At 37.6% G+C, this 16,066-nt stretch overlaps 1 protein-coding gene across 4 annotated transcripts in view; it reads right to left on the reverse strand.

Annotated features, from left to right (window-relative positions):
- Nucleotides 1-16,066, reverse strand: part of myripa (myosin VIIA and Rab interacting protein a) — a 31,099-nt gene that overhangs the window by 11,697 nt on the left and 3,336 nt on the right. For all 4 annotated transcript variants that reach the window (XM_067606289.1, XM_067606288.1, XM_067606290.1 and 1 more), the window contains 3 exons: nucleotides 8,962-9,183; nucleotides 5,995-6,131; nucleotides 1,535-1,615 (listed from right to left, as the gene is read on the reverse strand). In XM_067606289.1, coding sequence (XP_067462390.1) covers nucleotides 1,535-1,615; nucleotides 5,995-6,131; nucleotides 8,962-9,183 — 440 coding nt within the window. The remainder of the gene's footprint in view (nucleotides 1-1,534; nucleotides 1,616-5,994; nucleotides 6,132-8,961; nucleotides 9,184-16,066) is intronic.

Here is a 16,066-nt window from a genome sequence, read left to right on the forward strand (position 1 = left end):
AGGCATGCAGGGGCAGGAATGACTAACATACAGCTGCTTGAGATGCAACTGTAATCAAAAGATTACAGCCAAGATCCTTTAACTATTTATTTCTCCGCTGCTTCGTCTGCTGTAAAGTATTAGCTTCATGGCAGCTGGGCACAAATATGAGTTTATGGATTCATGAGAGGATTACAACAATCCTAAAATAACCTTGAATATGGCCTCAGAACGTCTGTTGTGGTGACTTTCTTGTAGAAATGGCGTTAAACACTAAGCAATGCTGGATTACCAAATGGGCAAAGTGGGCCACCACCCCAGAGCCCCAAAGGCCTCAAGTTCACTGTGGGGCAAGTAATCTGATCAACTGATTTTATAGCAACTGACAGCAAAGAGGCCTTAAGGCAACTCCTGCATCTTTACCTCAAACCCTCAAGGCCCTGTCTCATAGAGGAGGTCAGAACAAAATCTAATTTTAATACCTCTAATATATCAGTCGATATTATGATTACATGTCATATATTCTTAAAGGGGACGTATCATGCACATTTCCAAATCACTGTTTTTATTCTGGGGCTCTACCGGTCTACTTGGCATGATTTACAGTTCAAAAAACTGATGTCATTGCAAGGAAGTAGAGGTAACCTTGCAAACTGAGCGTTCAGAGTAGGCTGAAGTCTGGGCTTTTGCATTTTTACATATGTTCACCTCAAGTCTTGGAACTTGGACTATGTTTAACAGAGACATTTAACATCATAACAGTATATAAAATACAGAAAATCATAAAAAGCATGATATGTTCCTTTTAAATGAATTTTTAGCATTTTTAGCATTTAATCAACTTCTAACAAAACTAAGTTGGTGAACCTAGGGGGACTGAATAGGGGCCCGGGGCCCCCTTCAGAGTTGAGCCGACCCCATGCTTCTGCATGCCAACTCCTGATATCTGTGCAACTATAATGACTTTTATTGCTACTTGTGTTAATTATTTACTAAGACACAACTAAAAGTAGAGGATCTAATCTTAAGAGACTTTTTTAGTCTCACTGTTGCCATTACAGAGGATCATTTTGTCCTCAGAAGAAGGTTCTTTTAAAAAGAGACTTGAGCATTTCTGCCACTATAACCTCTGTCAATACTGAAGTATGTGGTTTACATATATGATGCACAAAAAACAGAGTTGGCTGTTCAGAAACGATACATCTAAGTCAGTGAGTTAGTCAGTAGTATTTCATTTCTTTCTTCTGCTGTTCAGTGCAAAATGTATTTGAAATTTTCCAATGAAAATAGGTCATAAACATATAATATTTACAGGATGTAGAAGTATACATAATGTTAAAACTGATGTTTTTAATTTTGGTTTTGTATATGTATTAATGGCAATGTTTTATTTTTGATATTCAATGTATAGCGGTGTCTTGTATTTCCATTTGGATGGTTAAATGTTTAGTGTGACACAGCAATAATAAACCTTACTGTATTAAACTGCTTTATATCAAAGGGTGACTTTACAAAATCCAAGGAACAGTGAAACAGTTATAAAACACATTCACACCTTCAGTTTGTCTGTAGAAGGTTGAGTCGCTCCCACAGACGCTGCCCTCATTGCAGATGCTCTCCTCGTAGGCGCTGCCCTCTGCATGCACGCGCATACACACACACACACATAAAGACAGATGTCAACATGGATGTGAAAAAGCAGATACAGTACAGTCAACAAAAAGGAAATTGTGTCCTGTCTCTCTTCTCACTAATGTAACATATGGCATCAGTTTACCAACTATTAACAGTATATATTCTCCTTTAATAGTAAAATCTCATAGCAATGATAAGAATTACTTTTACACACATTAGTTACACTATTATAGTACATGTCAAGTACAGTCTCATCATAAATACTGTTTTCATTCATGCAGAAATTTGAAATGTCCCTGTGATGATGTTTTTTTCTTGCATATCATTTGTGAAAGGATTTTTACCTTCATTTAGTGGGTCAAAAAATAAGAACTAATGTGATAATTTAACCAAAAACAACAACAACAAAGAAGAATAGCTGGGAAATGTATCTCATGTATCTTTGCCTTTAATTATGGGAAATTACATTTTAAATTCATGACTAGGTTTCAGAGTTGATGACTGAGCAGCAGTCTTTTAGGGTGTGAGGGAGCTCAGTCCTACTGTAGACAGTTTCCCCTTCCAACTCTGAGCCTTGAGCTGTTTTCACGTTGTGCAAATATTCATGCAACAATGCAGCCATTTGTGGTTATATAAGTGCATTAGAGCAGCCTCGTGTGTGGTATTACCAGGCGACCTGATCTGTGTGCAGCAGGCGCTGGTTCAGAAGTACACAGGGTCACTTCCAATCATTTTAAGGGGCAAAAAGTGGACTTAAGTGATATGAACTAGATTATTTTGAAAATGCAGAGAGCACTCTTTGATTCTGAGAGCCCTTTCACTGCTAAAACCCTATAGGCAGGCATGAATTCAACGACATGAGACAAACTGAGAATCTGTATTTGTATTTCAGTGGCTGGAATATTAATTTTGTGTCCCCTGGTAGATGTGTGTGCAACATCTGTGTTACAACATCTAAAGAGTCATGGCACATTTGGCCCCAGCAAAGGGACATGAAAAAAAACACTCATGACCGACACAGTTGCCTCAACTACAGCAGCTAAAGGTCATTGTAACCCTAAAGGCACCATGAGACTCTCACGAAGGTGAACTAACGGTGGTTCACAAACTGTATCTGCATAGAAATATAATCCTGATGTAATGTGTATACTAAATGTATATGACGGCAGGTTAACTCTAAAAAATAAGCTACGATTATCTGATTTTCACCAAAGGTCCTCAAGAAAACTGGAAATTTCGAATCAGCAGAAGCAACTTTGAAAATTATCTAAAAATACCAATGCAATCCCAATGAGATCATCAAGAGGATTAAAAAAATGTAATTTCAAATTCTTACAAGAAGATGGAAAAAAGCCGACACACCCAGATTTAACAAGATGAAAAAGCACAATTCAAGAAGAATTGACTCACAAAATAAGAAATATGTAGGATGCACTTGAAAAAAGATGGATTCTGGGTGATGTAGAATTATAATTATAATTCATTACTTCCTGTATGTTGCTGTAATTTCCTTGAAAAGTGTCTGTAATATTTTATCCACCCCATTGACATACATGTGGGGAGCAAAATATTAGGAACACTTTTCAATATAATGCACCCTAGTAACACCACCACCACCCACTACAACCTCAAAAACAAAGTAGAATTATCACCTTTCTGACAATATTAACAAAAACTGAGAATATATCAGCTTTGTTTGTATTGGATTGCATTAGATTGCACAGATGTTCCTAATAAAGTGCTCAGTGAGTGTATATTACGTTTCTATACTTGTGAATGCCATCATTCCGACTATTGGCATTGCTTTCCATATTACTACATTAAAATCGGCATGTAATATGCATGATGCATCACACAGTTGTGACTTTTACTAGACTGTCTGTATGTGTTCTCGTGCCCATTTTCTCTTCTCCTGAGGGTCACTTTGTTCTTCTGCTCTACTCTTTAGAGGGGAATGTCTCCGAGCGCTGTTGAGTCACTGGGCTGTGTTGGAGTCTTGAGGGGAAATGTTTCACTGCTACACAAAGACAAGATGATGCCTATACCCACAGCTTTTAGCTCCCAAATGTCAGCTCTATTAATTCTGATGCTATTCATGCAGCTCACATTGTTCATATGCAAAGTAACAGTAGCGAGGTCTTCCATGAGTCAGACTATGCAGATCGGATATGGTGGCAGGATAAATACAGCTGAATATCCAGTGCGGGTCAGTCATAAACAAATTATAATGTATGATACAGTGTGTGCTAAGAGTGTGCGTGTGAGTGGAAAATGAAAACAGAGCTACCTAAACCAGAAAGAGAAGATGAGCGGTGGCCTGACATCAGCCCGCATGAGTCCCCCTCCCACGAGGGTCACAGTTCTGCATCATCTGCAGCCAGCGACCTCTCCTCCACAAAACATGCATAATGCTCTGAAATCCCTTGTCTGTTCAATCAGATCAGAGACTCTGAACTAACGGCCCGGAGATACACGCCTCCGCCTGAACTACACTGGTCCCCAGTGTAGCATATGCTGCCGGTGAAGACTTTTATTCAAAGTGCTGTATAGCACGATAAATACATTTTCAGCATGGTTAGCTCCAGTAAAGCTCCCAACCTTGGCCCACATGTATGTGTGTATTTGTGCCACACGCTTCACATTAAGCTGTGCAGAAAGCTACTACTAGACACAATGAATGAAATAAGACTGAAACAGATACATTTAGACTTTGCCTGGTGATGTCAAACTATAAGATAATAGCAAAACAAAAATAATGCTGGCCTAAGATACTTAGAAATTCATGTTTTTAGCCATGAGGGTAGAATGGATGGCAATGGTCTGGCGGTCGGTCCAGCATTTTAGTCCAGACTGAAATATCTCAACAACTACCAGAGGATTGCCATGAAAGTTTGTACAGACATTCATGGTCCCCAAAGGATGAAAGCTTATGACTTAGATGATCCCTGACTTTTTCTCTAGCGCCATCATGAGATTGACATTTGTGGTTCTAATTGAAATGTCTCAACAACTATCGGATGTTTTGCCATTAAAGATGGTACACATATTCATGTCCCCCTCAGGATGAATTGTTATCACACTGATGATCCCTTAACTTTTCTTCTAGCGCCATCATCATGTCAACATCATATCAGTTTGTCCAATACTTGTATATGAACAAATACCTGCAAAGCTAATGACATTACAACATACTTAAACTCAAAGTAACATGTCAGCTGCATTTTGTGTTTAGTATAAACACATGTTAGCATTTTGTCTATAAAATGTAAGAAAATGGGGGGAAAAAGCCTGTTATAATTTCTTAAGCTCAAGCTGACATCTTCATATGTTTTGATTTGTCAAATCAAAAGTCCAAAATCCAAAGATATTCAGTTTACTATCATGTATGACACAGAAAAGCTTCAAATTCTCACATTTGAGAAACTGCAACCACAGTATGTTTGGCATATTTGCTTAAAAAAAAAAATCACTAAAAATGATTATTCAATTATTAAAATAGTTGCTGATTCATTTTCTACTGTTTAATTGATTAATCGACTATGTTGCAGCTCTACTGGATTATACTCTATACTGGATTTTGACAGGTTCTGTAGGTTCTTTTAAAAAAAGAAGAAAATTTATGGTAAATGAAGTTTGAACTTCTAATTCAAGTTGAAATAAAAGGTATATTTTCTAACAGCACTGGTGAAGTTTACATACAGTATGCATCTACCATTCATACACACAGACACACTTTTATATTGTATAATAAAACCCAAATACAGCAGCACTGACTCCCTGCTGAGTGATGATGGGAAGGAAGCAAACAAATGTAAAAAAAGACTGAAGTCTGGCAGCCAGTCAGAGTAATCTGCTGAAGTTATGTGAGATGAAAGCAAAGCAAGACCTTAATCCTGTTTCGCTCTCTTCCTAACTTCCTGTTCTTCACTGCTTTGAGATATGAAACAACAAAAATCATGCAGATACACTGAAACTTCCACACACAAAATCATGCTCATACTGTGGTTGAATTAGACACATTCTCATATACACACCATCATTTTTAATGACAGTAAATTCTCCCTAAAGTAATCCCTTTACAGCATTCAGTGTGGGATTAAGTTTGCAGACCTGACCCGGTCATATACAGGATTTCAGTACCCTTTCAGATGTTTTGCCACAAATATTCCCAAAATGTGTTACATAAGACAAGTTAAGCACTCTGAGAGTTGATTCTTTGTTGTTTGTTTTCTGTTTTTGTTCTGTACAGGTTTACCCTAAATGCCAAGCCATCATTAATGTAAAATACTTAAATTGGTGCTGAACCTGTAACAATCATCATATTACCAAAACTAATGCAAACAGGTTTTAGCAGCATCACTAATGAACAGAGTAGTTTACCAGTCAGCTCTGCGAGCGCACTGTGCTCCACCAAGTGCTTCCTGTAAAGAGTCTTCAGCACTTTGGCACTGCCAAACCTCTTGAAGCGCGTCTTCACATTAGTGTAGAACCACTCAAGTGACTGTGTCTTTAATAACCTGACAGAGAGAGAGAGACAAGCAGACAGCAGTTGAAAAAGTAATCAATCTTAAACCTTACAGACATAAGCAAAAAGGAAAGGTCTTAAGGAAAAGGTTTAGTTAAATAAATATATGAAATAAATATATGAAATTTAAAGCCACTATGTGTTGAAATTGAAAGTTTCTTTTGACTTTGGTGCACCATGTTAATATTAAAGGCACAGTGGCATACAGCAGCGCATGCCGCCAATACATAAAGGAAATGAAACCAACACATCAAAATTTTACTGGAAGATTTCTATAAACGATGCCATCAGAATAACATGGAAGATGCTAAAAACTAATAAAATATTTTTACACAAAGTGGATTTCAATTTTAATCAGGTTTGTAAACCAGAAAGAATCCAATATTTCAAACTTTGATTTATTTTAGGGATAAACCATCATGATATAAATGCACTTACTGAAGTTCTTTAAATTACTAACTTAACAGGTGTATTATCACAGTGAGATTAATGTCTCATCTTCAAGTTTCCTATTAAGATTAAAATGAACTAGAATTAAACTGAATGCTGAGGAATGACAGGTGTAGGATATTTCAGAGATATTCATGTCAGCATGTTTAATGAGTTACCATCTGTTCACTGTGGTCGAGTTGCGGTCGAGTTGCAGTGTGATGGGGAGCTGAGTGCTGAGTGCTGAGTGTAAGTGTGTTGACGGGAGGTGGAGGTGACACAGGTAGACTCCTAGTGTCTCCTGCAGTGGTGTCAGATATCCACCAATTAAAAAAACTGAAGTTTACAGAGACACCAAAGTCCCAGGAGATTATATTTTTTTAATGAATCTTGTTGTTATCAAGTTATAATGTTATGCACATAAGTTATTATCTTCTACGCATAATATATAAAAAAAATCTTTCTTCGGGGCATAGACACCTGCATCATTTACAATAGATCATAGTTAAGATGGTAGTAAAAAGCCTTATGAAAATTTTTACTAGAAGTTATTACTGTAATTTCTAGTAGAAAGCATCATTTGTTTTATAAGCACTGAATCATGAATTTTAGGTTTTGAAATTTTATCAAAGTGTTTTGAGGCTCAGTTGGTAATTTTAGCACCTCACAGCAAGAAGATCCCGTGTTTTCTTGCATCTGCACGAATTTCCTCCAGGTTCTCAGGTGAATTTGAAAGTTAAAAAGGTGTGATTGTGATTGTGACGACTGCACAGGGTGTACCCCAGTGCCCAGTGCATGCTGCTGGCATTTACTCCAGCAACCCTGATCCAGATCAGGCTAAGTGGGTTAAGAGAATAGACTTGAATTTGAAATAATCTTCAAATACAGTATACAATATATTTAATATATGGTATTGTGTATCATGCATATATTGTAGTTTTTAAAGGATAAGTCTGGCAATGTATTATATTTTTTATTGTCAATAAATTCCATGGAAAGACCAAAACTAGTAATGAATTGATCCTACTAATAAATATTTTTGTGTATCCAGAGCCTGATACATCTTAGTCCTCTGTGACTCACTAGAGCACCAAATATATTAAGTCATGAATGGAAATAGTCCCCTAAAAATACACAATTTACTCCTGTTTGAGTAACTTTTGCTAAAGTGCCCAGCTGTATAAGGGAATTACTCAGATTTTTTTCTAAAGATGAAACTATTTCACTTTGAGCCAGTTTAAGAAAATTACACCTTCAGAAGGAACAAATGGGCTTGAGGGTTTAGTGCACCAGGCAGGGCAGTGAAGTGTTGAGAGACAAACTGATGCATTGTTCATTTTTGGTATTTTCAAGGGATTTGTTGTCAATAAAGCTGCTAGTAAGCCAGTAAGTGCGTATTTAATGATAGAATGTGAGAAACCTTTCTGATGTCAGATGTTGCATCTGAGAATTTCTGTAACTTTCTGAAACTGACAATCAGACAGTCACGCACCACTTCACACAGCAATAGGCCAGATGTGTGGAGGTGTGAAACTAAGCAGGGTTTGACATTCTCTCTCTTTTTTTATTCTTCAAAGACTTACACCTGTCACTTTTCAACTGTACAAACGACATTAAAGCCTTCAGAGAAAAGATTGTCTGAAGGTGTGTGCTGTTTGAACAGTTACTGCGTATCCCTCTCCTCTCTGTTTCACGGCACGACAACATATCGTACTACAGTAACTAGTTCATTCTGAGCATAACCCCACCTTAAGGGACATAAAATAGCACCAGCCTTATCTTTTCAGAGAAAATGTTGACTCTCCAAAATGTCATCTTTTCATGTAGGAAAACAACACATTTTCCAATTGATCCAATAGGTTTTGAAATGGTCATGAATTTAGTAAACTAAGGATTTCCCTCAATTAACAAATGTCATCCTGAGTTGTTAAAACATGAACTGACCACAAAAACACAGAAAAGCAATAAATCAAACATATATTTAAAATGATTTGCAATTACACATCGCAGGTTTCAGTAATATGAAACCGAGATGCTGCATTCAACACCTCATGCAGATAACGAAAGGCATACATTTCTTGTTGCTTCACATCTTCACATCGTCAACACTTTAACCTGCTGAGTTTAGTCATCTCTCTCCTTCTCTCTGCCATGTTATGTCAGGCTGAGTGCAAATATTCCAGCCAGTGACAGACTTTATCCTGTGCTGTATCTTAGTGACTATGTTGTGTGTAATAAGTGCTAAATCCATATCTCCCACAGCAGAGTTAAGACCTTAATAACCTTTGATGTCACTGTTAGACTCTCATCCTTAACTTAGCCTCTTTTTACTTAATACACACAAAACACACTATCTGAATCACCCCACTATCATCCACCACCGCCAACCTTACCTGCTCTTCTGGCAGGCGGAGCAGAGCCAGGCTTTGTCCCGCTTGTTGTAGACCCGGCAGGCCTTACAGACGTTGTAGAGGCAGTCACGGCACTGGCGCTTGGGGTTGAGCAGGAAGGTGAAGGGTGCGCAGCAGCGGATGCAGCAGCGCCGGTTGAAGCAACTCTGCCGTGACAGCAGGAGGCAGCGACTGCCCTCCTCGTCGAGCTCCTGCTTCAGTTCACTGTGGGGAGGAGGGGTGGGGGGGGGGTGGGGAGGGATGAGAGGGAAAGAAGGGATGAAGAGAGGGGGAGAGAAGAGATGGTTAGAGAGAGAAGGAAGTGAACCTGGGAATTTATGCGTGTGTGGTAGAAAATGTTTGTTTTTTTTTTTTAAAAAAAGGCTGAGAATATTTAAATCAGGTTGTATGAGTGACTGGGAGTAGGATGAGAAGGGGAAGATATAGCTCATCTCTGTGGATAAAGCAGCAGTCGTGGGCTTACTGTGTCAAATGGGATTACAATGAGGACATAAACACACACATTCACACTGATCCTCTGCCTCCTTTTAATGAAAATGGAACAGAAATTAAAGTGGTTTCACAAAGTCGGTCATTTCATCTCATCATAATCTATACATCGTTAAAAGGTAAATGATGATTGAAAAAAAAAAAAAGCAGCCACATCTGCCTTAATGCACATCATTCATTTCAAGGTGGTGAAATGTCTTCACAATGTTATCAGAGTGAAATTCTCATTCATAAATGTCTGATTAAATATTTAAAACAGAGCACTTATCATTACATGTTCATTTAAATGCTGCCTGCTGCGCTCATGTAAAGGTTAAAGGAGGCGGCTGTGGTGAATAATACATTGGTGTGTTTTCCTCGACAGCACCGGCAGCTCTTCTGTTTATATGACTACCAATGTCAGAGTATTGTGAACATTTATTATTATTATTAAAGAAGGTCCAGTTAGTAGCTGTTCTGGAGCTTTTGATCATATTTCATAATGTTGAACCTCAGCTTTTATGTAAAAAAATCCTCGCCTGACAGTCAAACTGAACTGTCAGCTTTGCTTGGTTTCACTTAATTCATTCAGCCTGTCACATTGTGTTCATGCTGGCTGATTTGTTGTTGGTGTGACGGGGTTATTTTGTCTAGTGTGGCTCTATAAGACTGCACTTGTCAGTTAGCTTGTGGGTGTAGCATGCAGAGCAGGTGTGTGTGTGTGATTGTGCTGTTATTCATTTCTCCCTCATCCTCTTCCTCCTGACTTCAACAGCGCAGGTGAGGGAGGTGTGCATGGAGGCCGACAGTTCTCTACAGCACTGAAACGCTCTGCATTCATGAAGCCACGCCCATTCAAGTGATCAAAACAAATCTGTAGGATTTGATTTAAATCCCTTGCATAGTAATACCCCACCCACATACGTCACATCACAGAGGATAAAGACACTGTAACTGCTGTTTGACTTTAAGAGTTATTTCTGTACATGGACTTACAGCAATTTGAACAGCTGCGCTCTCCTCATCCACGCTTTTCATCATTTTTCATGAATGTAGCTAGGTAGCTAGTTATGAAGAAAGATCACATTCCTATACTTAATCCCTCCAACGAAGCTTGAGATTCAGAGGTCTGAGCAGGCTAGAGAAGTCCTTAAAAAATGGGACATGAACATCTACAACTCCATGACGATTGGGCAAAGTTCATATGAAGGTCATGAGATGTGATCAAAAGTAGAGCTAACCAACGATTATTTTCATTATCAATTAATCTGCTGATTATTTTTCAATTAATTGATAAAGCGTTTTGTCTACAAAATGTCAGAAAATGGAGAAAAATGCCTGCTCATAATTTCTTAAAGCTCAAACTGACATCTTCAAATGTCAAATGTTCAAACAGTCCACAATCCAAAAGATATTCAGATTACTATCATCTATGACACAGAAAAGCTTCAAATTCTCACATTTGAGAGGCTGCAACCACTGAATATTTGGCATTTTGCTTAAAAAATGACTAAAATTATTATTCTATCATTATTAAATAGTTGATGATTAATTTTCTATCGACTGACTAATCAATTAATCGACTAATCGTTGCAGCCCTAATTGAAAACACCACAAATGGTACTGAATGCTTCATGCTGATATTGTTCTGTCTGGTGTTTCTGAGGTCAAGAATAAACTTTGACCCTTGGATTCAGGTTTCTCATGTTTGCAAAAATTCAAAGAAAAAAAAAAAGAAATCTGATGAATCAAACATTTAACATTTATTTGCACATACAGATAGTTTTCCTGCACCCCAAATTACCCAAATTGGAAACTTGGTGAACTCTGTAATCTTGATGAAACAGAGAGAGCACTTTACACGGAAAGAAAAGTGGAGAGCAAGGTAGAGAAAAGGTTACAAATACCTGAAAGGAGATGAGATACACTGATAATCACAAAAAAATGAATCTGGAAATATTGAACAATGAGTATGTAACTAAATAACACACTATATGACTTAGAAGTCCCTAATCAAAGCCACACCTCTTGAAAATGAACCCAGGTTTGGTTTCTGTAACTCTCAAACTATAAAAATTTAACAGTGTCCCTCAGATGCCTGTCTGACAGAGAGACGGCTGCCCTCTCACTACAGCAGCACAGTCCATTACTGAACCTCAGTGGGCGACATAAATAACTGAGACAGAACGTACACAGATACACACAGTCACAGTAAGATACTCACAGCAAGATGCAAGACAGTAAAGTAACGTGCAGAAACACATGGAGATGTGTAAACGCACCTCTGAAAATGCAGAAATGCACCTACAACTGACAGCAACAACGGCAACCATTAAATATCTCATTCATTTAAATAATTATAATGACATGGAACATACACTGACAATGTTCGTCAGCACAATAATTCACAAAATCTGTAAAGTAGCTCAGCACATCCTCGTCTAAAAGAACTTTCTCGCTTCAGGCAAAAAAAGAGAAGAAGCGAGGAAAGGATTGAGCTCAGATTGAGCTGCAATAATCTTCACAAAAAGTCTGTTTCTTGGTGATAAGAAGATGTGACACCCCCTAATGTATATTGTAATTAATTTTTCTTGTTTTGAAAGATTTTAGCAGGGATCTGTTTTCTTTTGCTTTAGGAAGATGATAGTTTTATTATTTATTATGCACAATGTAGTTTCTTGCCAAGAAAATATACTTGCTGTGCTGCTTTTGAACAGTAGAGGGCATTCATACTTAGACTGTGGTTGAATGCGCTCTGGTATCTAATGTTATTTGAGTTGAACTGAGAGTTAATTAATAAAACAAATCAAGATCAGTAAGAACAGTGTCACCTGCTGAGGGTGACTTAGGTGTATAAGGATGACAGTTTGTTTTGTTTGATAATGATTAGAGGGTAAAGCATGTCCTTAGTGTTCAGTTGTATCCAATTAGAACTACTTCATGTTTTGATTGTTGTAAAAGTATCTACCGGACGTGTTTGTGTGTTATTGAATCTTTGTTCAAAATATTTTTGAAGCCTGGATTAAGTAACATGAAAGATTGTGATTGACATAATACAAAAAACATGATATCTCTACATAAGAAAAACATGAACAGAAGGCATCATGTGAAACTGACATATGTTCTGCTATGATATGCTCGGGGTATATTATGTTATTGGTTTGATTCGACTGATGATACAACTATGACAGAGACTATGGAAACTGAAATAAAAATGAAATCCAATACGACTGTTACTGTAAAAATAGAGATGATAATAAAAGAGGTTTGCTCAGTTAATTGGTTCATTTTTCTATTTTAGTTGAATTTCTTATTGTATATTAATAATCAAGTGCATGATTCATGGTGTGCACATTGAAGTTATTTGACACTGGCCATTTTGGAAATCCACAAAGCACTTAGCATAATAATTGCTGAGTAATTATCTACATAAATAATTGCAGAAGATTTAAGAAACATATCAAGCTGCCTCTTGCTGTCTTATCATTTCTTTCCTGATACAGTGATGCGGTCATCTTTCTCTAACACTGAACACAACTTCACTTCCACAGACTCGCTGTCTCAATCAGCCAGGATTAGCACTGACACTAAGACTCTGCATGTGTGTGTGTGTGTGTGTGTGTGTGTGTATCTGTGCTGACTGTGTGTTCTGTGTGTGGGCGGGTGACACTACAGAGAATCACAAGCCAGCAATCCCCAAATCATCAGGTGCGGTGGCAGTGAGCCGGCTCCTGGGGCTTTTTCCAAAGAACTTGTTATTCTGCTGGAACAGTTTACAACATAAACACAGTCTGACAGCTGTCCACGATCAGTGTCCCAACATTTTAGAGCAAATTCAACACGGCCTGTTGAAATTCATCAGGAATAACAAATTTAATGTTTCACAAAGGGTTCATCAAATTAGATACTGGATATAAGATGTGTTTTATATGTGTAATTGAGATCTACAACATGTAAATACATGCATATACATTCCTATATATGTAACTACTGAGCACGGCCTTAGTTCAGAGACCTAAGAACTAATTACTATGTTCTTTCTTAAAGTAATCTCACAATTTATAACAAGATTACATGGGATTACTTGAGAATGTAAATACAGATTACAATAAATACGTACGAACACTAAGAAGGTGTGATTAATATGTTAGTTAAGCCGGGTTATTAAAATAACCTACATAAAATAATTAGATCTGAGTGTTAAAGTGTTTCAAAGCCTGTTCTCTGCTCAACATTCTCCCTGTTGGCTAACAGATGTAAGAAATGCATTGAAATCTCGCTAATCTCTCAACCTGAGCTCTATCTTCTTTTTTCTTTGTAGAGGGTGTCATTATCTAAAGTATTTCTACTGTTGCAACAGGCTAGAGAGCAAGGCAGATTTGATCAAGCTTAATATCAGTTCGGTTTTATATGTGAGATATTTCAGTTATCCAGCACCTTTCTGACACTCTTACAACATTGCTGCCAGTGATGCAAGATTCAGTCGAAATTTGATAATTCTTCTCCGCGTGAGAAAAAAGAGAAACCCTCTTGTTCAGCTGGAGCTACGAGGAAAGTAAACAGCAGCAAACTCACTCATCTGTATTCCTTCTAACCTTCAACTCTAGATGCTGCTTTCCTGTACTCCCCTGTCTATCACTCGTTGCTATTTGACATTCTGTGCGACTCTTAGATTTCATCTCAGGGGATATCAGTGCAGAAATTGGAAAAGGAGGCTGCATGAAGATGGAGCCCACTTAATGACTGGAGGACTGAGGAAGCAGAAACGTGCACAATCTGCATGACATGAGGATTTTACATCTTAGATATGGTATCTGAGAACCTTAACTGATGAAATGTACTTCTGCTAAAGAAGTCTTGACCAATTATGTGGTGTGAAAGTGTTTGTCATGTCACTTAACAACTTAAATATAAAATAGAAAAATCATTTTGATCTCCACAAACACAGAAATTGAATGTGTAAAATATCCTCTTTTGTACAACTCAGCACACGTCTAGACATACCTGGTAAACAACAACCAGATTAGATGTTAACACCTTGCTTGCCAAATTTGTCAAAGTTCAAGAAACTAGAAAACACCCCATTTTCAGTAACAGTCACATGGAGATTTAACCAGAAACCATCCAGTTGTAAATATGATTCAGTAGAACAGCTTAGCCAATTGTTCAGCGGCTTCTGGTTTTTCCAGATTTTACACACAGATCTTACATACGACTTTTACAATAACATTTATTAAGAACGTTCCCAGTAGTGTTGTGTAGCATGTGAGGCTGCGGAAGTTAAGACTGCTGATGATTCATATAGCAGAAAACGTTCAAACTAGTCTATCACAGTGTTTTAATATAGGAGATTCAATTATAAAGACTGTTAATATCAAAATTAATGAATTACTAACTAATCCAGGCAGACAGCAAATAAAATTCTGGAATATTATGAGAATATTTTAGGCTTACAATAGTATCTTCATAGGGCTGGATGACCAAATTGATTGCTGACATAAAAAAAACCAAAAACATAAAAAACAGACAGCACTGTGAACAATAATATGATATTATTTCTCCTTACTTTTGGTACATGGCTTTCATGATAAAATACATGCAAGGCAAACACCTAAGAGGAAGAACAACAACAACAACTAAGAAATTGGCAGAGCAGCTGATCTGAAAACAAACTCTGAATCCCTGCAAATTCCCTCCTCACCTTAAGTACTGTATATAAACGCACAGGTAGGAAATATAGGATGATGGATATATTTTATCTTATCAGAAGGTATATAAACTATGTTTTAAGTGGACTGGGACAATTAATTAAGACCAATTAGAGCATTTTATGCATAATTTAGATAATTTTTCCAATACTTCATATTTTTGTTTCTGTTCACAGTTCATATCAGGACTGTTAAACATCTGTCACCACAGCAAATGAGTCAGTATGAACTTGTGAAAAACTGGCTATGTGATTGTCACGTAGGTCAAAATACAAAATATGGGGCTTGAGCCAAGTTTCCACATTAAAGCATTCCTCTCTTGTCAATCTGAAAGAAATTACAGCCATTAAGTTAATCTTGCGTGAGTGGCTCTTAAAAAACAATTTCTTATCTTTTGATAGGTTTCCCCGATCGCTGAAAGCATTTTCAGTTAAAGTAAGCAGAGTGATGGAGTCTGAGAGAAAGAATCAGGAGCAGGATGGAGTCCAACCAAGCAAAGAGTTGAAGGGCAATGACATAACCATGTTATTCTTAACCTCTGAATACTGACTTGTGCTCAACAAGCAGACAAATCGTTTCCGACTATTATGTGTTTCTCTAACTCTCAGCCTAAACTCAGGCTGATATACACCAGAGACTCAAACCCACCCAATTAGCATATTCTGTCTTTGTATTGCTGTGGAATCTGTGGAATCTGAAGGCCACAGGAGTTTTGAGGAAACTTGTTTGAGTGCAACAGGAAAGGGCTGTCGCTTCCTGTCCGTTGTTTTGAGGAGCACAGAGCAGGGCAGAGACGCAGAATGGGAAATCTCCACTGAGGTTAAGAAATGCCGGCTCCGGAGGCCATGTCAACAAACCATGAAACCAAACTAAAGTAGTAGGCTTTCACTACTCATCCTTGTTCTTACTCA

Source organism: Thunnus thynnus, chromosome 12 (assembly GCF_963924715.1).
Source record: "Thunnus thynnus chromosome 12, fThuThy2.1, whole genome shotgun sequence".
In the NCBI taxonomy this organism is placed as follows: domain Eukaryota; kingdom Metazoa; phylum Chordata; class Actinopteri; order Scombriformes; family Scombridae; genus Thunnus; species Thunnus thynnus.